Genomic DNA, 22,500 nt, shown 5'->3' with positions numbered 1-22,500 from the left:
TCAACCCAGAGTCTCTCAGAGCTTTCACAGTCAGCCCACTGACACCCCTATCAGATCACAGCAAAATCACAGTCTACTTGAAAAGAGCAATACTCAATCATGAGGCATCAAAGCCAAAGGAACTCAGTAATATTAATAAATGCTATAGATGGAAGGAATGTAGTGTGGAAACCTACCAGAAAAACAATTAGGCAACAACAATTCAATCCCTTTTAGACAATTTCCTGGACAAAACATTCCACTGTAATAGTGAAGGTGTAAACTTGGCAGTAGAAAATCTAAACAGTAAATTTGACCTCTCAGCTTCCCTATCAAATCTAAAAATGTCAAACAGAAAACCGAAGAAAATGAACAACAATGACAAATGGTTTGATGAAGAATGATAAAACCTAAGAAAGAAATTGAGAAACCTATCCAACCAAAAACATAGAGACCCGGAAAACCTGAGTCTACGCCTTCACTATGGTGAATCACTAAAACAATACAGAAATACACTACGCAAACAGAAGGAACAGCACTTCAGAAATTAGCTCAATGCAATTGAAGAATTCATAGACTAACCACTTCTGGGAAAATTGGAAAACATTAAACAAACAGCAACACGAATAACTATCTATCCAAAATTGAGATGTATGGGTAAACCACTTCTCCAATCCTTTTGGCTCTATAACAAAGAACAAAAACATATACATGACCAAATACAAATCTTAGAATCAACTATTAAAGACTACCAGAACCCACTTTATTCTCCAATTACCTTTAATTCACTACAGGATAAAATAAAAACCCTCCAACCCAAAAAGGCCTGTGGTGTTGATGGTATCCTCAATGAAATTATAAAATATACAGATAACAGATTCCAATTGGCCATACTAAAACTATTTAACATCATCCTTAGCTCTGGCATTTTCCCCAATATTTGGAACCAAGGACTGATCACCTCAATCCAAAAGTGGAGACAAGTCTGACCCCAATAACTACCGTGGGATTTGCGTCAACAGCAACCTTGGTAAAATCCTCTGCATTAAAATTAACAACAGACTCGTACATTTCCTCAGTGAAAACAATGTACTGAGCAAATGTCAAATTGGCTTTTTACCAAATGATCGTACGACAGACCACATATTCACCCTGCACACCCTAACAGACTCAGTGAGCATAGTTTTCCTATCGAGAAAGGCTGCCGTAGGCAGACCTGGCTGTCAAGAGAAGACAGGCTATGTGCACACTGACCCACAAAATGAGGTGGAAATTTAGCTGCACTTCCTAACCTCCTGCCAAATGTATGACCATATTAGAGACACATATTTCCCTCAGATTAAACAGATCCACAAAGAATTTGAAAACAAACCCGATTTTGATGAACTCCCACATCTACTGGGTGAAATTCCACAGTGTGCATCACAGCAGCAAGATTTGTGACCTGTTGCCACAAGAAAAGGGCAACCAGTGAAGAACAAACACCTTTGTAAATACAACCCATATTTATGTTTATTTATTTTCCCTTTTGTACTTTAACCATTTGTACATTGTTACAACACTGTGTATATATACATAATATGACATAAGTAATGTGTTTATTGTTTTGGAACGTCTGTGGGTGGAATATTTACTGTTCATTTTGATTGTTTATTTCAATGTTGCATATTATCTAATTCACTTGCTTTGGCAATGTTAACAGATGTTTCCCATGCCAATAAAGCCCCTTGAATTGAATTGAGAGAGAGAGGGAGAGGGGGAGAGTGAGGAGTGGTTAGAGAGAGAGAGAAAAGAGAGAGGGGGAGGTTGAGAGAGAGGGGGGATTGAGAGAGAGGAAGAGAGAGACAGAATGTAGTAATAAATAAAGTTGGCATGTGATCAAAGCAGGTTCCTGTTTGATGTAAATCTCATCTCAGTCGTCCAGAGAGGGTTGATCAAGCACTGCCCTACTTCTATTGTGCTGCACTGCTTGCTGAACTAAGCAGTGCATTATCAACGGTCCCTCTCAAAACATAGAGAGACTGACAATCAGCTGGAGGCATTTGGGTTCTATTTGGTTTTTAGTCACACCAATTCTCATCAAGCATTGTCTTAGGAACAAGCCTAGTTAGAGTGGAAAAATGTTCTTTGTCCTTTTTCTAAGATATCATTTGTTTTGCGTTTTTCTTTTATATGTTGTAGAGTGAGAAGACAATCCCTATGTCATTCAGCTGCATTGTTTTGAGTCATCCAAACAATTTATTTCCAGTTCAAGGTTTACTTATTCACTGGTGCCAAAAATAATGTTTCGAAGGATTTAGAGCCCTATGATTACCAATCCATAACAAAGATGTGGAAACACTAACCAAACAATACATGAACTGAACTGAATCTTCTATTTGCTCAAGCTCAGTTCTGTTACAAACTGGGAGGGGAGGAGAGTGGGAGAGAAAGGAGAGGCTGGGAGGCAGAGAGCAGAGACTAGGAGAGACTGGGAGAGAGAGGAGAGACTGGGAGAGAGGGGAGAGACTGGAAGAGAGTGAGGAGAGACTGGGAGAGAGGGGAGAAACAGGGAGAGAAGAGAGACATAGAGAGGAGAGACAGAGAGACAAAGGAGAGACTGGGAGAGAGAGAGGGGACACAGAGAGAGGAGACACAGAGAGAGGAGAGACAGAGAGAGGAGAGAGAGAGAAGAGACAGAGAGCGGAGAGACAGAGAGAGAGGAGACAGAGAGAGGAGAGACAGAGAGAGAGAGAGGAGAGACTGGGCGAGTGAGAGGATAGACTGGGAGAGAGAGAGGAGAGACAGAGAGAGGAGAGAGAGAGGAGAGAGAGAGAGAGAGAGGAGAGACTGATAAGAGACACAGAGAGAGGAGAGACTGGGAGAGAGAGAGGGGACACAGAGAGAGGAGACACAGAGAAAGGAGAGACAGAGAGAGGAGAGACAGAGAGAGAGGAGAGACAGAGAGCGGAGAGACAGAGAGAGATGAGACAGAGAGAGGAGAGACAGACAGAGAGAGAGAGGAGAGACTGGGATAGAGGAGGGACAGAGAGAGGAGAGGGGGGAGAGACAGAGAGAGAAAGAGGAGAGACTGGGAGAGACAGAGAGAGGAGAGACTGATAAGAGAGATGAGAGACAGGGAGAGGAGAGACTGGAAGAGAGGAGATACTGGAAGAGAGAGGAGAGACTGGGAGAGGGAGAGGAGAGACTGGGAGATAGAGAGGAGAGACTGGGAGAGAGAAGAGACAGAGGAGAGACTGGGAGAGAGAGGAGAGACTGAAAGAGAGTGGAGAGACTATGAGAGAGAGGAGAGACTGGAAGAGAGAGGGGAGACTGGGAGAGAGAGGAGAGAGGGGAAGAGAGAGGAGAGACTGGAAGAGAGAAGAGAGAGAGGAGAGACTGGAAGAGAGAGGAGAGACTGGAAGAGAGGAGAGACTGGGAGAGAGAGAGGAGAGACTGTGAGAGAGAGGAGAGAGTGGAAGAGAGAGGAGTGACTGGAAGAGAGGAGAGACTGGGAGAGACGGGAGAGAGAGGAGAGACTGGGAGAGAGAGGAGAGACTGTAAGAGATAGGAGAGACAGAGATAGGAGAGCCTGGGTGAGAGAGAGATGAGAGACAGAGATAGGAGATATTGGGAGAGAGAGGACAGACTGGGAGAGAGAGGAGAGACGGAGATAGGAGAGACTGGGAGAGAGCGAGGACAGACTGGGAGAGAGAGGAGAGACAGAGATAGGAGAGACTGGGAGAGAGAGGAGAGACTGGAAGAGAGGAGATACTGGAAGAGAGAGGAGAGACTATAGGAGAAAGGGGAGAGACTATGAGAGAGGAGAGACTGGGAGAGAGGGGAGAGACTATGAGAGAGGAGAGACTGGGAGAGAGAGGAGTGACTAGAGGAGAAAGGGGAGAGACTATGAGAGATGAGAGACTGGGAGAGAGAGAGGAGAGACTGGAAGAGAGAGGAGAGACTGGGAGAGAGAGGAGAGACTGGAAGAGAGAGGAGAGACTGGAAGAGAGAGGAGAGACTGGGAGAGAGAGGAGAGACTGTAAGAGAGAGGAGAGACTGGAGAGAGAGGAGAGACTGGAAGAGAGAGGAGAGACTGGAAGAGAGAGGAGAGACTGTGAGAGAGAGGAGAGACTGTGAGAGAGGGGAGAGAGAGGATAGACTGGGAGAGAGAGGAGAGACTGGTAGAGACAGAGGAGAGACTGGGAGAGAGAGGAGAGACTGGAAGAGAGAGGAGAGACTGGGAGAGAGAGAGGAGAGACAGAGAGGAGAGAGAGGAGAGACTGGGAGAGAGAGGAGAGACTGGGAGATAGAGAGGAGAGAGAGGAGAGACAGAGGAGAGACTGAGAGAGAGAGGAGAGACTATGAGAGAGGAGAGACAGAGAGACTGGGAGAGAGAGGAGAGACTGGAAGAGAGAGGAGAGACTGGGAGAGAGAGAGGAGAGACAGAGAGGAGAGAGAGGAGAGACTGGGAGAGAGAGGAGAGACTGGGAGATAGAGAGGAGAGACAGAGAGGAGAGAGAGGAGAGACAGAGGAGAGACTGGGAGAGAGAGGAGAGAGAGGAGAGACTGGGAGAGAGATGAGAAACTAGGAGAGAGAGAGGAGAGACTATGAGAGAGGAGAGACAGAGAGACTGGGAGAGAGAGGAGAGACTAAAGGAGAAAAGGGAGAGACTATGAGAGAGGAGAGACTGGAAGAGAGGAGAGACTGGGAGAGATGGGAGAGAGAGGAGAGACTGGAAGAGATAGGAGAGACAGAGATAGGAGAGACTGGGAGAGAGAGGACAGACTGGGAGAGAGAGGAGAGACAGAGATAGGAGAGATTGGGAGAGAGAGGACAGACTGGGAGAGAGAGGAGAGACGGAGATAGGAGAGACTGGGAGAGAGCGAGGACAGACTGGAAGAGAGGAGATACTGGAAGAGAGAGGAGAGACTGGGAGAGGGAGAGGAGAGACTGAGAGATAGAGAGGAGAGACTGGGAGAGAGAGGTGACAGAGGAGAGACAGAGGAGAGACTGGGAGAGAGAGGAGAGACTGGAAGAGAGAGGAGAGACTGGGAGAGAGAGAAGAGAGACTGGGAGAGATAGAGGAGAGACTGGGAGAGATAGAGGAGAGACTGGGAGAGAGAGGAGAGACTGGAAGAGAGAGGAGAGACTGGGAGAGAGATGAGAGACTGGGAGAGAGAGGAGAGACTTGAAGAGCGAGGAGAGAGAGGATAGACTGGAAGAGAGAGGAGAGACTAGAGTAGAAAGGGGAGAGACTATGAGAGAGGAGAGACTGGGAGAGAGAGGAGAGACTATGAGAGAGGAGAGACAGAGAGACTGGGAGAGATAGGAGAGACAGAGATAGGAGAGACTGGGAGAGAGAGGACAGACTGGGAGAGAGAGGAGAGACAGAGATAGGAGAGATTGGGAGAGAGAGGACAGACTGGGGAGAGAGAGGAGAGACGGAGATAGGAGAGACTGGGAGAGAGCGAGGACAGACTGGAAGAGAGGAGATACTAGAAGAGAGAGGAGAGACTGGGAGAGGGAGAGGAGAGACTGGGAGATAGAGAGGAGAGACTGGGAGAGAGAGGTGACAGAGGAGAGACAGAGGAGAGACTGGGAGAGAGAGGAGAGACTATGAGAGAGGAGAGACAGAGAGACTGGGAGAGAGAGGAGAGACTAGAGGAGAAAGGGGAGAGACTATAAGAGATGAGAGACTGGGAGAGAGAGAGGAGAGACTGGAAGAGAGAGGAGAGACTGGGAGAGAGAGGAGAGACTGGAAGAGAGAGGAGAGACTGGGAGAGAGAGAGGAGAGACTGTGAGAGAGAGGAGAGACTGGAGAGAGAGGAGAGACTGGAAGAGAGAGGAGAGACTGGAAGAGAGAGGAGAGACTGTGAGAGAGAGGAGAGACTGGGAGAAAGGGGAGAGAGGAGAGACTGGGAGAGAGAGGTGAGACTGGTAGAGACAGAGGAGAGACTGGGAGAGAGAGGAGAGACTGGAAGAGAGAGGAGAGACTGGGAGAGAGAGAGGAGAGACAGAGAGGAGAGAGAGGAGAGACTGGGAGAGAGAGGAGAGACTGGGAGAGAGAGAGGAGAGACAGAGAGGAGAGAGAGGAGAGACTGGGAGAGAGAGGAGAGACTGGGAGAGAGGGGAGAGAGAGGAGAGACTGGGAGAGAGATGAGAAACTAGGAGAGAGAGAGGAGAGACTATGAGAGAGGAGAGACAGAGAGACTGGGAGAGAGAGGAGAGACGAGAGGAGAAAGGGGAGAGACTATGAGAGAGGAGAGACTGGGAGAGAGAGAATGGGAGAGAAAGAGAAGAGACTGGGAGCAATGAGGCTACAGGACAGCTGGATCAGCTGGGAGAGAAAGAAAAGAGACTGGGAGCAATGAGGCTACAGGACAGCTGGATCAGCTGGGAGAGAAAGAGAAGAGACTGGGAGCAATGAGGCTACAGGACAGCTGGATCAGCTGGGAGAGAAAGAGAAGAGACTGGGAGCAATGAGGCTACAGGACAGCTGGATCATCTGGGAGAGAAAGAGAAGAGACTGGGAGCAATGAGGCTACAGGCTACAGGACAGCTGGATCAGCTGGGAGAGAAAGAGAAGAGACTGGGAGCAATGAGGCTACAGGCTACAGGACAGCTGGATCATCTGGGAGAGAAAGAGAAGAGACTGGGAGCAATGAGGCTACAGGCTACAGGACAGCTGGATCATCTGGGAGAGAAAGAGAAGAGACTGGGAGCAATGAGGCTACAGGCTACAGGACAGCTGGATCATCTGGGAGATAAAGAGAAGAGACTGGGAGCAATGAGGCTACAGGCTACAGGACAGCTGGATCATCTGGGAGAGAAAGAGAAGAGACTGGGAGCAATGAGGCTACAGGCTACAGGACAGCTGGATCATCTGGGAGATAAAGAGAAGAGACTGGGAGCAATGAGGCTACAGGCTACAGGACAGCTGGATCATCTGGGAGAGAAAGAGAAGAGACTGGGAGCAATGAGGCTACAGGCTACAGGACAGCTGGATCATCTGGGAGATAAAGAGAAGAGACTGGGAGCAATGAGGCTACAGGCTACAGGACAGCTGGATCATCTGGGAGAGAAAGAGAAGAGACTGGGAGCAATGAGGCTACAGGCTACAGGACAGCTGGATCATCTGGGAGAGAAAGAGAAGAGACTGGGAGCAATGAGGCTACAGGCTACAGGACAGCTGGATCAGCTGGTGCGTTGAAGGAAAAATGATGACGAAAGCAAACACAAGCAAAAACAAAGAGGAATAAAATAGCTTCTGCAATCAATCATGGTGACAGGAAGTAGATTTAGCAAAGAGGAAAAGAGTATGAGAATGTTAAACCTCTACACACGCAGCAGCATATCAAATCAAGGGCACGTGAACACGCAAACTAGACTTGCCCTCAGCTTCTCATTCAATCATACTGTATGCTTTATGTCTGAAAACCCAGAATACACACAAGAGCGGAGTGTAATACCATTCCTGTGCTACCTCTGCTATTCTCCTGCATAAATTCCAATTATAATCCACCTAATGTTTGCTTCACTGTTATCAATATTACATTGTTATTGCTATTGAATAGGAATGAAATTACATGAGTAATTTCAACTAATTATTCCAGTCATTAGCTACCTAGTCAGGTGCTGCCTTTGAAATCTGTTCACTTAGTAGTCAAGTGGATTCTAGTGTAATGGATAGTGGCAGTGACCTAATAAAGTAATAACACTGATCAGCTAGAAATACAAGATCAAGTAACCAGGAGAAATGGCTGAATGAAGTAACTAATCCTACATAGACACTGAGGCCTAAGCAGGCTGGTAGTGTTGAGAGGCCTGGGAGTAAAGTAGGCACCTTACCCACGATCAGGTGCTTGCAGAGCTGGCAGTGGGTGGGCTTGCGGAAAATGTGCTCCTGGAAGCAGTGGTTCACCAGCGTCAGTGGGCGGGTTGGGGGCGGGGCCTTGGAAGACAGCGAGGGGGAGGGGCTTAGAGATGGGGAGTGGGAGCAGAGGGAGGGGTTGGGGCTGAGTGACGGAGAGCGGGAGGGTGAGCATTCACTGGCGAGGGGAGAGCCAGGGGGCGGGGAGGGGGGTGGCGGGTCGGTGATGAAGTCTGGGGGGAGACGGGCGTCACTGTAGGACCTCTGGAAGAAGTTCTCCACACTCTTACTACGCATCAGGGTCTTAAAGGAGAGGGAGCGCTTCAGACGCTGGAGCTGCAGGGAGGGAGAGAGGAGAGAGGGGAGCGTGAGGAGAACATTCACTACCAGGTATCAACACATCAGGGTCTTAAAGGAGAGGGAGCGCTTCAGACGCTGGAGCTGCAGGGAGGGAGAGAGGAGAGAGGGGAGCGTGAGGAGAACATTCACAACAGATATCAACACGTGAGGGATTTCACAGGTACAATAACAGTTGTACGTACCAGTTGTTCCCCCGAGAGGAAGAACAAGCAATTTTCCATTGCCAATTCGTTTCCATAGAACATGTAGTTCCATAAACAAGTGATGTTGACTCACCATTTCATGAAAAACCAACAGCACAAAAGGACATTAGCACTCACATGGAAAATAGTCATTTGTGAAATGCCATTTAGTTGGGTTTCATGTAAGGTTGCTAGCCTGTAACCCACTGGGTACAGACGCCAATTCAATGTCATGTCAAAGTCATTTTGTTGAAATGACATGGAAACATCATTGACTCAACCAGATTGTGCCGAGTGGGAAGGCTTTACGTTGAGGTTTGTATGTGTGCAAATAAAATGTCCCTGGTTCGGCGGGAGAGAGGCTGATGAAAAGGACTGTTCCAGTTTACCCAGCAGCCTTATCACCAGCTATCAGCAGCCAATCTTATGGCTCCTTATCTGATTCAGTACCTTTACAGGGCCAATTGATGATGTAATCACACCAGCCTGCCTCTGGCCCATTGTCAGTGTGAGTGCGGGTGCTTGGCTTAAACATACACACATATCACACACACCTATACATGCAATGCACATATACACACACATACTTTCACACATACTGGGGCCAAGCTTCAGGCCATCCAGGACTTCTATAGCAGGCGGTGTCAGAGGAAGGCCCTAAAATTGTCAAAGACTCCAGCCACCCAAGTCATAGACAGTTCTTTCTGCTACAGCACGGCAAGCGGTACCGGAGCACCAAGTCTAGATCCAAGAGGCTTCTAAACAGCTTCTACCCCCGAGGCATAAGACTCCTGAACATCTAATCAAATATTTTACACTGCTGCTACTCTCTGTTATTATCTATGCATTGTCACTTTAATAACTCTACATCCATGTACATATTACCTCATTTACCTCGACTAACCGGTGCCCCCACCCATTGACTCTGTACCGGTATCCCCTGTATATAGCCGCCACATTGACTCTGTACCGGTACACCCTGTATATAGCCTCCACATTGACTCTGTACCGGTATCCCCTGCATATAGCCTCCACATTGACTCTGTACCGGTACACCCTGTATATAGCCGCCACATTGACTCTGTACCGGTATCCCCTGTATATAGCCTCCACATTGACTCTGTACCGGTACACCCTGTATATAGCCTCCACATTGACTCGGTACCGATACACCCTGTATATAGCCTCCACATTGACTCTGTACCGGTACTCCCTGTATATAGCCTCCACATTGACTCTGTACCGGTACACCCTGTATATAGCCTCCACATTGACTCTGTACTGGTATCCCCTGTATATAGCCTCCACATTGACTCTGTACCAGTACACCCTGTATATAGTCTCCACATTGACTCTGTACCGGTACCCCCTGTATATAGCCTCCACATTGACTCTGTACCAGTATACCCTGTATATAGTCTCCACATTGACTCTGTACCGGTACCCCCTGTATATAGCCTCCACATTGACTCTGTACCGGTACACCCTGTATATAGCCTCCACATTGACTCTGTACCGGTACACCCTGTATATAGCCTCCACATTGACTCTGTACCGGTACACCCTGTATATAGCCTCCACATTGACTCTGTACCGGTACACCCTGTATATAGCCTCCACATTGACTCTGTACCGGTACATCCTGTATATAGCCTCCACATTGACTCTGTACCGGTACACCCTGTATATAGCCTCCACATTGACTCTGTACCGGTACACCCAGTATATAGCCTCCACATTGACTCTGTACCGGTACACCCTGTATATAGCCTCCACATTGACTCTGTACCGGTACACCCTGTATATAGCCTCCACATTGACTCTGTACCGGTACACCCTGTATATAGCCTCCACATTGACTCTGTACCGGTACACCCTGTATATAGCCTCCACATTGACTCTGTACCGGTACACCCTGTATATAGTCTCCACATTGACTCTGTACCGGTACACCCTGTACATAGCCTCCACATTGACTCTGTACCGGTACACCCTGTATATAGCCTCCACATTGACTCTGTACCGGTACACCCTGTATATAGCCTCCACATTGACTCTGTACCGGTATCCCCTGTATATAGCCTCCACATTGACTCTGTACCGGTACACCCTGTATATAGTCTCCACATTGACTCTGTACCGGTACCCCCTGTATATAGCCTCCACATTGACTCTGTACCGGTACACCCTGTATATAGCCTCCACATTGACTCTGTACCGGTACACCCTGTATATAGCCTCCACATTGACTCTGTACCGGTATCCCCCTGTATATAGCCTCCACATTGACTCTGTACCGGTACACCCTGTATATAGCCTCCACATTGACTCTGTACCGGTACCCCTGTATATAGCCTCCACATTGACTCTGTACCGGTACATCCTGTATATAGCCTCCACATTGACTCTGTACTGGTATACCCTGTATATAGCCTCCACATTGACTCTGTACCGGTACACCCTGTATATAGCCTCCACATTGACTCTGTACCGGTACACCCTGTATATAGCCTCCACATTGACTCTGTACTGGTACACCCTGTATATAGTCTCCACATTGACTCTGTACCGGTACACCCTGTATATAGCCTCCACATTGACTCTGTACCGGTACACCCTGTATATAGCCTCCACATTGACTCTGTACCGGTACACCCTGTATATAGCCTCCACATTGACTCTGTACCGGTACACCCTGTATATAGCCTCCACATTGACTCTGTACCGGTATCCCCTGTATATAGCCTCCACATTGACTCTGTACCGGTACACCCTGTATATAGCCTCCACATTGACTCTGTACCAGTACCCCTGTATATAGCCTCCACATTGACTCTGTACCGGTATCCCCTGTATATAGCCTCCACATTGACTCTGTACCGGTACACCCTGTATATAGCCTCCACATTGACTCTGTACCGGTATCCCCTGTATATAGCCTCCACATTGACTCTGTACCGGTACACCCTGTATATAGCCTCCACATTGACTCTGTACCGGTACCCCTGTATATAGCCTCCACATTGACTCTGTACCGGTACACCCTGTATATAGCCTCCACATTGACTCTGTACCGGTACACCCTGTATATAGCCTCCACATTGACTCTGTACCGGTACACCCTGTATATAGCCTCCACATTGACTCTGTACCGGTACACCCTGTATATAGCCTCCACATTGACTCTGTACCGGTACACCCTGTATATAGCCTCCACATTGACTCTGTACCGGTACACCCTGTATATAGTCTCCACATTGACTCTGTACCGGTACCCCCTGTATATAGCCTCCACATTGACTCTGTACCGGTACCCCTGTATATAGCCTCCACATTGACTCTGTACCGGTACACCCTGTATATAGCCTCCACATTGACTCTGTACCGGTATCCCCTGTATATAGCCTCCACATTGACTCTGTACCGGTACACCCTGTATATAGCCTCCACATTGACTCTGTACCGGTAACCCCTGTATATAGCCTCCACATTGACTCTGTACCGGTACACCCTGTATATAGCCTCCACATTGACTCTGTACCGGTATCCCCTGTATATAGCCTCCACATTGACTCTGTACCGGTATCCCCTGTATATAGCCTCCACATTGACTCTGTACCGGTACACCCTGTATATAGCCTCCACATTGACTCTGTACCGGTACACCCTGTATATAGCCTCCACATTGACTCTGTACCATTGACTCTGTATCCCTGTATATAGCCTCCACATTGACTCTGTACCGGTACACCCTGTATATAGCCTCCACATTGACTCTGTACCAGTACACCCTGTATATAGTCTCCACATTGACTCTGTACCGGTACACCCTGTATATAGCCTCCACATTGACTCTGTACCGGTACACCCTGTATATAGTCTCCACATTGACTCTGTACCGGTACACCCTGTATATAGCCTCCACATTGACTCTGTACCGGTACACCCTGTATATAGCCTCCACATTGACTCTGTACCGGTACACCCTGTATATAGCCTCCACATTGACTCTGTACCGGTACACCCTGTATATAGTCTCCACATTGACTCTGTACCGGTACCCCCTGTATATAGCCTCCACATTGACTCTGTACCGGTACACCCTGTATATAGCCTCCACATTGACTCTGTACCGGTACACCCTGTATATAGCCTCCACATTGACTCTGTACCGGTATCCCCTGTATATAGCCTCCACATTGACTCTGTACCGGTACACCCTGTATATAGTCTCCACATTGACTCTGTACCGGTACACCCTGTATATAGCCTCCACATTGACTCTGTACCGGTATCCCCTGTATATAGCCTCCACATTGACTCTGTACCGGTACACCCTGTATATAGCCTCCACATTGACTCTGTACCGGTATCCCCTGTATATAGCCTCCACATTGACTCTGTACCGGTACACCCTGTATATAGCCTCCACATTGACTCTGTACCGGTACACCCTGTATATAGCCTCCACATTGACTCTGTACCGGTACACCCTGTATATAGCCTCCACATTGACTCTGTACCGGTACACCCTGTATATAGCCTCCACATTGACTCTGTACCGGTATCCCCTGTATATAGCCTCCACATTGACTCTGTACCGGTACACCCTGTATATAGCCTCCACATTGACTCTGTACCGGTATCCCCTGTATATAGCCTCCACATTGACTCTGTACCGGTACACCCTGTATATAGCCTCCACATTGACTCTGTACCGGTACACCCTGTATATAGCCTCCACATTGACTCTGTACCGGTATCCCCTGTATATAGCCTCCACATTGACTCTGTACCAGTACACCCTGTATATAGTCTCCACATTGACTCTGTACCGGTACCCCCTGTATATAGCCTCCACATTGACTCTGTACCAGTATACCCTGTATATAGTCTCCACATTGACTCTGTACCGGTACCCCCTGTATATAGCCTCCACATTGACTCTGTACCGGTACACCCTGTATATAGCCTCCACATTGACTCTGTACCGGTACCCCCTGTATATAGCCTCCACATTGACTCTGTACCGGTAACCCCTGTATATAGCCTCCACATTGACTCTGTACCGGTACACCCTGTATATAGTCTCCACATTGACTCTGTACCGGTACACCCTGTATATAGCCTCCACATTGACTCTGTACCGGTACACCCTGTATATAGCCTCCACATTGACTCTGTACTGGTATACCCTGTATATAGCCTCCACATTGACTCTGTACCGGTACACCCTGTATATAGCCTCCACATTGACTCTGTACCGGTACACCCTGTATATAGCCTCCACATTGACTCTGTACCGGTACACCCTGTATATAGCCTCCACATTGACTCTGTACCGGTATACCCTGTATATAGCCTCCACATTGACTCTGTCCCCGTATATAGCCTCCACCCTGTATATAGCCTCCACATTGACTCTGTACCGGTACCCCTGTATATAGCCTCCACATTGACTCTGTACCGGTACACCCTGTATATAGCCTCCACATTGACTCTGTACCGGTACACCCTGTATATAGCCTCCACATTGACTCTGTACCGGTAACCCTGTATATAGCCTCCACATTGACTCTGTACCGGTACACCCTGTATATAGCCTCCACATTGACTCTGTACCGGTACCCCTGTATATAGTCTCCACATTGACTCTGTACCGGTACACCCTGTATATAGCCTCCACATTGACTCTGTACCGGTACACCCTGTATATAGCCTCCACATTGACTCTGTACCGGTAACCCCTGTATATAGCCTCCACATTGACTCTGTACCGGTACACCCTGTATATAGCCTCCACATTGACTCTGTACCGGTACACCCTGTATATAGCCTCCACATTGACTCTGTACCGGTATCCCCTGTATATAGCCTCCACATTGACTCTGTACCGGTACCCCCTGTATATAGCCTCCACATTGACTCTGTACCGGTACACCCTGTATATAGCCTCCACATTGACTCTGTACCGGTACACCCTGTATATAGTCTCGCTATTGTTATTTCACTGCTGCTCTTGAATTATGTGTTACTTTTATTTCTTTTAAAAATATATATATTTCTTAAAACTGCATTGCTGGTTAAGGGCTTGTAAGTAAGCATTTCGCTGTAAGGCGCATGTGACAAATAACATTTGATTTGACACACACACACAGGATTATTGACACAGCATAATTATTGTACAAGATGTGTCTATCATTCATTCTTTATCAGCTCTACTGACCGAGCTGTTCCTGCATGACTGATAAGTGAACACATGTCAAAGCCATCACTCCTGTATCCCGTCTCTCTGTGTCTCCAACTTGCATTGATTACCTAAATAAATACATGTCGCTCAACTGACTGATGATCTCCTCAGGCGCAGGTTGACGTTTATTGTTATGAATCTTGCCCTGGAGGCAGAACTGAACCTTTTCTACTAGCTGGGCCAGCTGCAAAGTCAAAATGGGCTATTATCGTAAAAATGTATGGAAAACAAAAATGTGTTTTTAATTTTTTTTAAATTTAAGGTTAGGGTAAGGCATTAAGATTAGCAGTGTGGTTAAGTTTAAAACCCGATTTTATGACTTTGACTGTGCTTGCTAGTGACCACTGCAGAGCTGCCTCCAGGGCAAGATTTATGACAATAAATGCCAACCTGCTCCTCAGGCCAGAGATACTGATTGATGATCATACATCATGAAGAGTTAGGTGTTATGGATGGTGCTGTGGTGAAGTGTCTGTCACAGAGACACCATGGAGGTGACAGGAGGAAGAATAGCTTGCAGAGAGAGAAGGGCGTTGTCCTCTCCTCTGTCTCTCCTCTGTCTGAAATAAAAGAACGGACCAGGGTAGGCAGACACACCATTGATCCACCACAGACACAGCTCCCTGCACTGTGCGTGCGAATGCACATACGCGCACACACACAAACACACACCGGCGCACACACTCTCTCTCTCTCTCTCTCTCTCTCTGCCCGTCGGTCTGCTGCTAGCGGAGGATTACGCCTCTGTTTCTCAGGGAATAGGAGATGAAAACAGTTTGTCCAAGAGAGCGTGTGAGTCAGAAAGACAGATAGCTACCCAGTGTCCCTGTGTACGTGTTAATGAGCGTAGAAGTGTGTGCGAGTGTACCGGTTTGTGTCGAGTGTTTCTCCCCATGTCAAATCATTTGATTACAGCTGCTCATGACGATTGAAGTGGAGAGGCGGTTTGGTTTGACACACCTGTCAGCGCCGCTCTCCCTACGTAGCTACCATGCGCAATGCAGTGCGTCATGCGTTTATCCAGAGCATGTTAAGTCAGAGGAAAGAAGCGTTGGCGTCATAGTAACAGAATCTAGATTCTATTTCTATGGTCGGTTGTAGCAAACACGTCTCAATTAGAGCGTATCTAATCAAGCCTCTGTGCTGTTCTTCCCAAATAGCGCTCTATTCCCTTTCTAGTGCATATGGGCCGTGGTCAAAAGCAGTTCACCATTAGATAGAATAGGGTGCCATTTGGGACTCGGCCAGAGAGAAACCCTCGTTAAACTCTATTTTAGTTGAGACGGCCGCAGCTTATCATCTGAAGTAACGTCAACATTAACCTTCAGTACTGCCAGTTGGCTTCATGCATAGTAATCCACAAGGCTCCAGTTCATAATGACTGTTTGTTGTCATTTACATGTGGATTAAGTCCTTTGCATACAATACCTTATGTGACCTAGCTGCTGTACAAATCCAACCCTGGCATACATATGTGTGAACTAGTCCCTGAACTGCTTTATTCAATGCCTTTCCTTTGCAATTTCATGACAATAATCCCAGAAAGTCGAGGGATCGTTTTGCACCAGCCTCTCCACGTCCTGTGTAGTCACGTGGGTCGTGCGTCAGCCAAGCTAAGAGAAGGACTGCCTCAGAGGAAAAGCTTTCTCTATCTCTCTGTCTTTTCATTTCTCTCTCTCTCCGTCTCTCCCATCCCTCCCTGTCCATTTCTCTCTCTGTTCCCCCCTCTCTGCCATATATCATGGGCATCCAGCCCCCACCCTCAAGAAGAATCCCTCTCTCTAGTGTCTGTTTGTCTAACTGTTAAACTCCCAGGTCAAAGCTGTGCTGAGCAACAAACACTGTTGCAGCCCTAGGAGAGACAGAGGGATGTTTATGGACAGCTCTCAAAATGAAAAACAAGGGAACACACACACACACACACACACACACACACACACACACACGCACGCACGCACGCACACACACACACACACACACACACACACACACACACACACACACACACACACACACACACACACCTTGGGTTTTGGTCTGTCTGGAGATGCAAGAGAAACGATTGGCAGACGATACAGTATAAATAACCTGCTGGGAAACTTCCCTAAGTCTAAATGAATAATGTCGAAAGAGAAACGCATGCACACTGCACATACACACACACAAAACACACATTTTCTCTTTCTTCTTGTTGCTGTTCACTTGTTAATCGGATGCAAGCAGCACAGGGGGAGGGGGCATTGGGAAATTTTGTGCTGTCTGTCTTTTAGAACATTATCCCAGAGAAGCAAAGGTCTCTGTGAGAAGTTTGATCCAAAGCAGTGACTGATGCTTTGTGGTCTTTGAGTTGTTGGTGAATTTATCCTGCTCAAACATTTCTCCTCTCCTCAGAACCAGCCCTTCCTTACCTCTCTGACTCATGGGTGTTACGTAAAGATATGACACTCACTCACTTTTCCCCATTGCCCCGGCTGGCGCACAGGGCAAAGAAGATATGACACACAAAGGTAAAGATATGACACAGCTCATTTCTACTCCAGTATCGTTTTTTTTCTATTATAACTTTTTCTATTATCTATTATAACTTGTTTTAACTGTCTGGAATTAGTTGGTAAGGAAGTATTGTATCGGAAGGCACATTTCAGTGCACGCAAACAATCAAGTATAATCTTATTTTACCATCACCTAGCAATTCCCTCCCTGACCGGACCAGATTATTGTTCAGACTGCAGCAGGTTGACTGCAGCAGGTTGACGACTAGAGCAGGTTGACTGCAGCAGGTTGACGACTAGAGCAGGTTGACTGCAGCAGGTTGACGACTAGAGCAGGTTGACTGCAGCAGGTTGACGACTAGAGCAGGTTGACTGCAGCAGGTTGACGACTAGAGCAGGTTGACTGCAGCAGGTTGACTACAGCAGGTTGACTGCAGCAGGTTGACGACTAGAGCAGGTTGACTGCAGCAGGTTGACGACTAGAGCAGGTTGACTGCAGCAGGTTGACTACAGCAGGTTGACTGCAGCAGGTTGACGACTAGAGCAGGTTGACTACAGCAGGTTGACTACAGCAGGTTGACTGCAGCAGGTTGACGACTAGAGCAGGTTGACTGCAGCAGGTTGACTGCAGCAGGTTGACGACTAGAGCAGGTTGACTGCAGCAGGTTGACGACTAGAGCAGGTTGACTGCAGCAGGTTGACGACTAGAGCAGGTTGAATGCAGCAGGTTGACGACTAGAGCAGGTTGACTGCAGCAGGTTGACTGCAGCAGGTTGACGACTAGAGCAGGTTGACTGCAGCAGGTTGACGACTAGAGCAGGTTGACTGCAGCAGGTTGACTGCAGCAGGTTGACGACTAGAGCAGGTTGACTGCAGCAGGTTGACGACTAGAGCAGGTTGACTGCAGCAGGTTGACTGCAGCAGGTTGACGACTAGAGCAGGTTGACGACTAGAGCAGGTTGACTGCAGCAGGTTGACTGCAGCAGGTTGACTGCAGCAGGTTGACGACTAGAGCAGGTTGACTGCAGCAGGTTGACGACTAGAGCAGGTTGACTGCAGCAGGTTGACGACTAGAGCAGGTTGACTGCAGCAGGTTGACTGCAGCAGGTTGATGACTAGAGCAGGTTGACGACTAGAGCAGGTTGACTGCAGCAGGTTGACTGCAGCAGGTTGACGACTAGAGCAGGTTGACTGCAGCAGGTTGACTGCAGCAGGTTGACGACTAGAGCAGGTTGACTGCAGCAGGTTGACGACTAGAGCAGGTTGACTGCAGCAGGTTGACGACTAGAGCAGGTTGACTGCAGCAGGTTGACTGCAGCAGGTTTACGACTAGAGCAGGTTGACGACTAGAGCAGGTTGACGACTAGAGCAGGTTGACTGCAGCAGGTTGACTGCAGCAGGTTGACGACTAGAGCAGGTTGTCTACAGCAGGTTGACTACAGCAGGTTGACTGCAGCAGGTTGACGACTAGAGCAGGTTGACTGCAGCAGGTTGACTGCAGCAGGTTGACTGCAGCAGGTTGACTGCAGCAGGTTGACGACTAGAGCAGGTTGACTGCAGCAGGTTGACTGCAGCAGGTTGACGACTAGAGCAGGTTGACTACAGCAGGTTGACTGCAGCAGGTTGACGACTAGAGCAGGTTGACTGCAGCAGGTTGACTGCAGCAGGTTGACGACTAGAGCAGGTTGACTGCAGCAGGTTGGCGACTAGAGCAGGTTGACTGCAGCAGGTTGACTGCAGCAGGTTGACGACTAGAGCAGGTTGACGACTAGAGCAGGTTGACGACTAGAGCAGGTTGACTGCAGCAGATTGACTGCAGCAGGTTGACGACTAGAGCAGGTTGACGACTAGAGCAGGTTGACGACTAGAGCAGGTTGACTGCAGCAGGTTGACTGCAGCAGGTTGACGACTAGAGCAGGTTGACGACTAGAGCAGGTTGACGACTAGAGCAGGTTGACGACTAGAGCAGGTTGACTGCAGCAGGTTGACTGCAGCAGGTTGACGACTAGAGCAGGTTGACGACTAGAGCAGGTTGACTGCAGCAGGTTGACTGCAGCAGGTTGACTGCAGCAGGTTGACGACTAGAGCAGGTTGACGACTAGAGCAGGTTGACGACTAGAGCAGGTTGACTGCAGCAGGTTGACTGCAGCAGGTTGACTGCGGCAGGTTGACTGCAGCAGGTTGACGACTAGAGCAGGTTGACTGCAGCAGGTTGACGACTAGAGCAGGTTGACTGCAGCAGGTTGACGACTAGAGCAGGTTGACTGCAGCAGGTTGACGACTAGAGCAGGTTGACTGCAGCAGGTTGACGACTAGAGCAGGTTGACTACAGCAGGTTGACTGCAGCAGGTTGACGACTAGAGCAGGTTGACTACAGCAGGTTGACTACAGCAGGTTGACTGCAGCAGGTTGACGACTAGAGCAGGTTGACTGCAGCAGGTTGACTGCAGCAGGTTGACTGCAGCAGGTTGACGACTAGAGCAGGTTGACTGCAGCAGGTTGACTGCAGCAGGTTGACTGCAGCAGGTTGACGACTAGAGCAGGTTGACTACAGCAGGTTGACTGCAGCAGGTTGACTGCAGCAGGTTGACGACTAGAGCAGGTTGACTGCAGCAGGTTGACTGCAGCAGGTTGACGACTAGAGCAGGTTGACTGCAGCAGGTTGACGACTAGAGCAGGTTGACTGCAGCAGGTTGACGACTAGAGCAGGTTGACTGCAGCAGGTTGACGACTAGAGCAGGTTGACTGCAGCAGGTTGACGACTAGAGCAGGTTGAATGCAGCAGGTTGACTGCTAGAGCAGGTTGAATGCAGCAGGTTGACTGCAGCAGGTTGACGACTAGAGCAGGTTGACTGACTAGAGCAGGTTGACTGCAGCAGGCAGGTTGACGACTAGAGCAGGTTGACGACTAGAGCAGGTTGACGACTAGAGCAGGTTGACTGCAGCAGGTTGACTGCAGCAGGTTGACGACTAGAGCAGGTTGACGACTAGAGCAGGTTGACTGCAGCAGGTTGATTGCAGCAGGTTGCCTGCAGCAGGTTGACGACTAGAGCAGGTTGACGACTAGAGCAGGTTGACTGCAGCAGGTTGACTGCAGCAGGTTGACTGCAGCAGGTTGACGACTAGAGCAGGTTGACTGCAGCAGGTTGACTGCAGCAGGTTGACGACTAGAGCAGGTTGACTGCAGCAGGTTGACGACTAGAGCAGGTTGACTGCAGCAGGTTGACTGCAGCAGGTTGACTGCAGCAGGTTGACGACTAGAGCAGGTTGACTACAGCAGGTTGACTGCAGCAGGTTGACTGCAGCAGGTTGACGACTAGAGCAGGTTGACTGCAGCAGGTTGACTGCAGCAGGTTGACGACTAGAGCAGGTTGACTGCAGCAGGTTGACGACTAGAGCAGGTTGACTGCAGCAGGTTGACGACTAGAGCAGGTTGACTGCAGCAGGTTGACGACTAGAGCAGGTTGAATGCAGCAGGTTGACGACTAGAGCAGGTTGACTGCAGCAGGTTGACTGCAGCAGGTTGACGACTAGAGCAGGTTGACTACAGCAGGTTGACTGCAGCAGGCTGACGACTAGAGCAGGTTGACGACTAGAGCAGGTTGACGACTAGAGCAGGTTGACTGCAGCAGGTTGACTGCAGCAGGTTGACGACTAGAGCAGGTTGACGACTAGAGCAGGTTGACTGCAGCAGGTTGATTGCAGCAGGTTGCCTGCAGCAGGTTGACGACTAGAGCAGGTTGACTACAGCAGGTTGACTGCAGCAGGTTGACTGCAGCAGGTTGACGACTAGAGCAGGTTGACTGCAGCAGGTTGACTGCAGCAGATTGACGACTAGAGCAGGTTGAGTGCAGCAGGTTGACGACTAGAGCAGGTTGACTGCAGCAGGTTGACGACTAGAGCAGGTTGACTGCAGCAGGTTGACTGCAGCAGGTTGACTGCAGCAGGTTGACGACTAGAGCAGGTTGACTACAGCAGGTTGACTGCAGCAGGTTGACTGCAGCAGGTTGACGACTAGAGCAGGTTGACTGCAGCAGGTTGACTGCAGCAGATTGACGACTAGAGCAGGTTGACTGCAGCAGGTTGACGACTAGAGCAGGTTGACTGCAGCAGGTTGACTAGAGCTGACTGCAGCAGGTTGACGACTGGAGCAGGTTGACGACTAGAGCAGGTTGACTGCAGCAGGTTGACTGACTAGAGCAGGTTGACGACTAGAGCAGGTTGACGACTAGAGCAGGTTGACTGCAGCAGGTTGACTGCAGCAGGTTGACTGCAGCAGGTTGACTGCAGCAGGTTGACGACTAGAGCAGGTTGACGAGGTTGAGAGCAGGTTGACTGCAGCAGGTTGACGACTAGAGCAGGTTGACTGCAGCAGGTTGACTGCAGCAGGTTGACTGCAGCAGGTTGACGACTAGAGCAGGTTGACGACTAGAGCAGGTTGACTGCAGCAGGTTGACTGCAGCAGGTTGACGACTAGAGCAGGTTGACTGCAGCAGGTTGACGACTGCAGCAGGTTGACGACTAGAGCAGGTTGACTGCAGCAGGTTGACCACAGCAGGTTGACTGCAGCAGGTTGACGACTAGAGCAGGTTGACGACTAGAGCAGGTTGACTGCAGCAGGTTGACTGCAGCAGGTTGACGACTGCAGCAGGTTGACGACTAGAGCAGGTTGACTGCAGCAGGTTGACTGCAGCAGGTTGACTGCAGCAGGTTGACGACTAGAGCAGGTTGACTGCAGCAGGTTGACTGCAGCAGGTTGACGACTAGAGCAGGTTGACTGCAGCAGGTTGACGACTAGAGCAGGTTGACTGCAGCAGGTTGACGACTAGAGCAGGTAGACTGCAGCAGGTTGACGACTAGAGCAGGTTGACTGCAGCAGGTTGACGACTAGAGCAGGTTGACGACTAGAGCAGGTTGACGACTAGAGCAGGTTGACTGCAGCAGGTTGACTGCAGCAGGTTGACGACTAGAGCAGGTTGACGACTAGAGCAGGTTGACTGCAGCAGGTTGACGACTAGAGCAGGTTGACTGCAGCAGGTTGACGACTAGAGCAGGTTGACTGCAGCAGGTTGACGACTAGAGCAGGTTGAATGCAGCAGGTTGACGACTAGAGCAGGTTGACGACTAGAGCAGGTTGACTGCAGCAGGCTGACGACTAGAGCAGGTTGACGACTAGAGCAGGTTGACTGCAGCAGGCTGACGACTAGAGCAGGTTGACGACTAGAGCAGGTTGACGACTAGAGCAGGTTGACGACTAGAGCAGGTTGAATGCAGCAGGTTGACTGCAGCAGGTTGACGACTAGAGCAGGTTGACGACTAGAGCAGGTTGACTGCAGCAGGCTGACGACTAGAGCAGGTTGACGACTAGAGCAGGTTGACAACTA

The 22,500-nt window shown here is 49.2% G+C and overlaps 1 protein-coding gene across 1 annotated transcript in view; it reads right to left on the bottom strand.

The window, feature by feature from the left end:
* The window catches only part of LOC118370470 (SH3 and cysteine-rich domain-containing protein 2-like), a 63,319-nt gene that overhangs the window by 25,511 nt on the left and 15,308 nt on the right, over positions 1 to 22,500 (bottom strand). Inside the window, exon 2 of the mRNA XM_052518692.1 lies at positions 7,811 to 8,168. Within this exon, the coding sequence (XP_052374652.1) occupies positions 7,811 to 8,168 (358 nt within the window). The remainder of the gene's footprint in view (positions 1 to 7,810; positions 8,169 to 22,500) is intronic.

Source organism: Oncorhynchus keta, chromosome 5 (genome assembly GCF_023373465.1).
Source record: "Oncorhynchus keta strain PuntledgeMale-10-30-2019 chromosome 5, Oket_V2, whole genome shotgun sequence".
NCBI classification, from domain to species: Eukaryota; Metazoa; Chordata; class Actinopteri; order Salmoniformes; family Salmonidae; genus Oncorhynchus; species Oncorhynchus keta.
The sequence above is the reverse complement of the archived record's forward strand: the minus strand, read 5'-3'. Positions and strand labels throughout refer to the sequence as shown.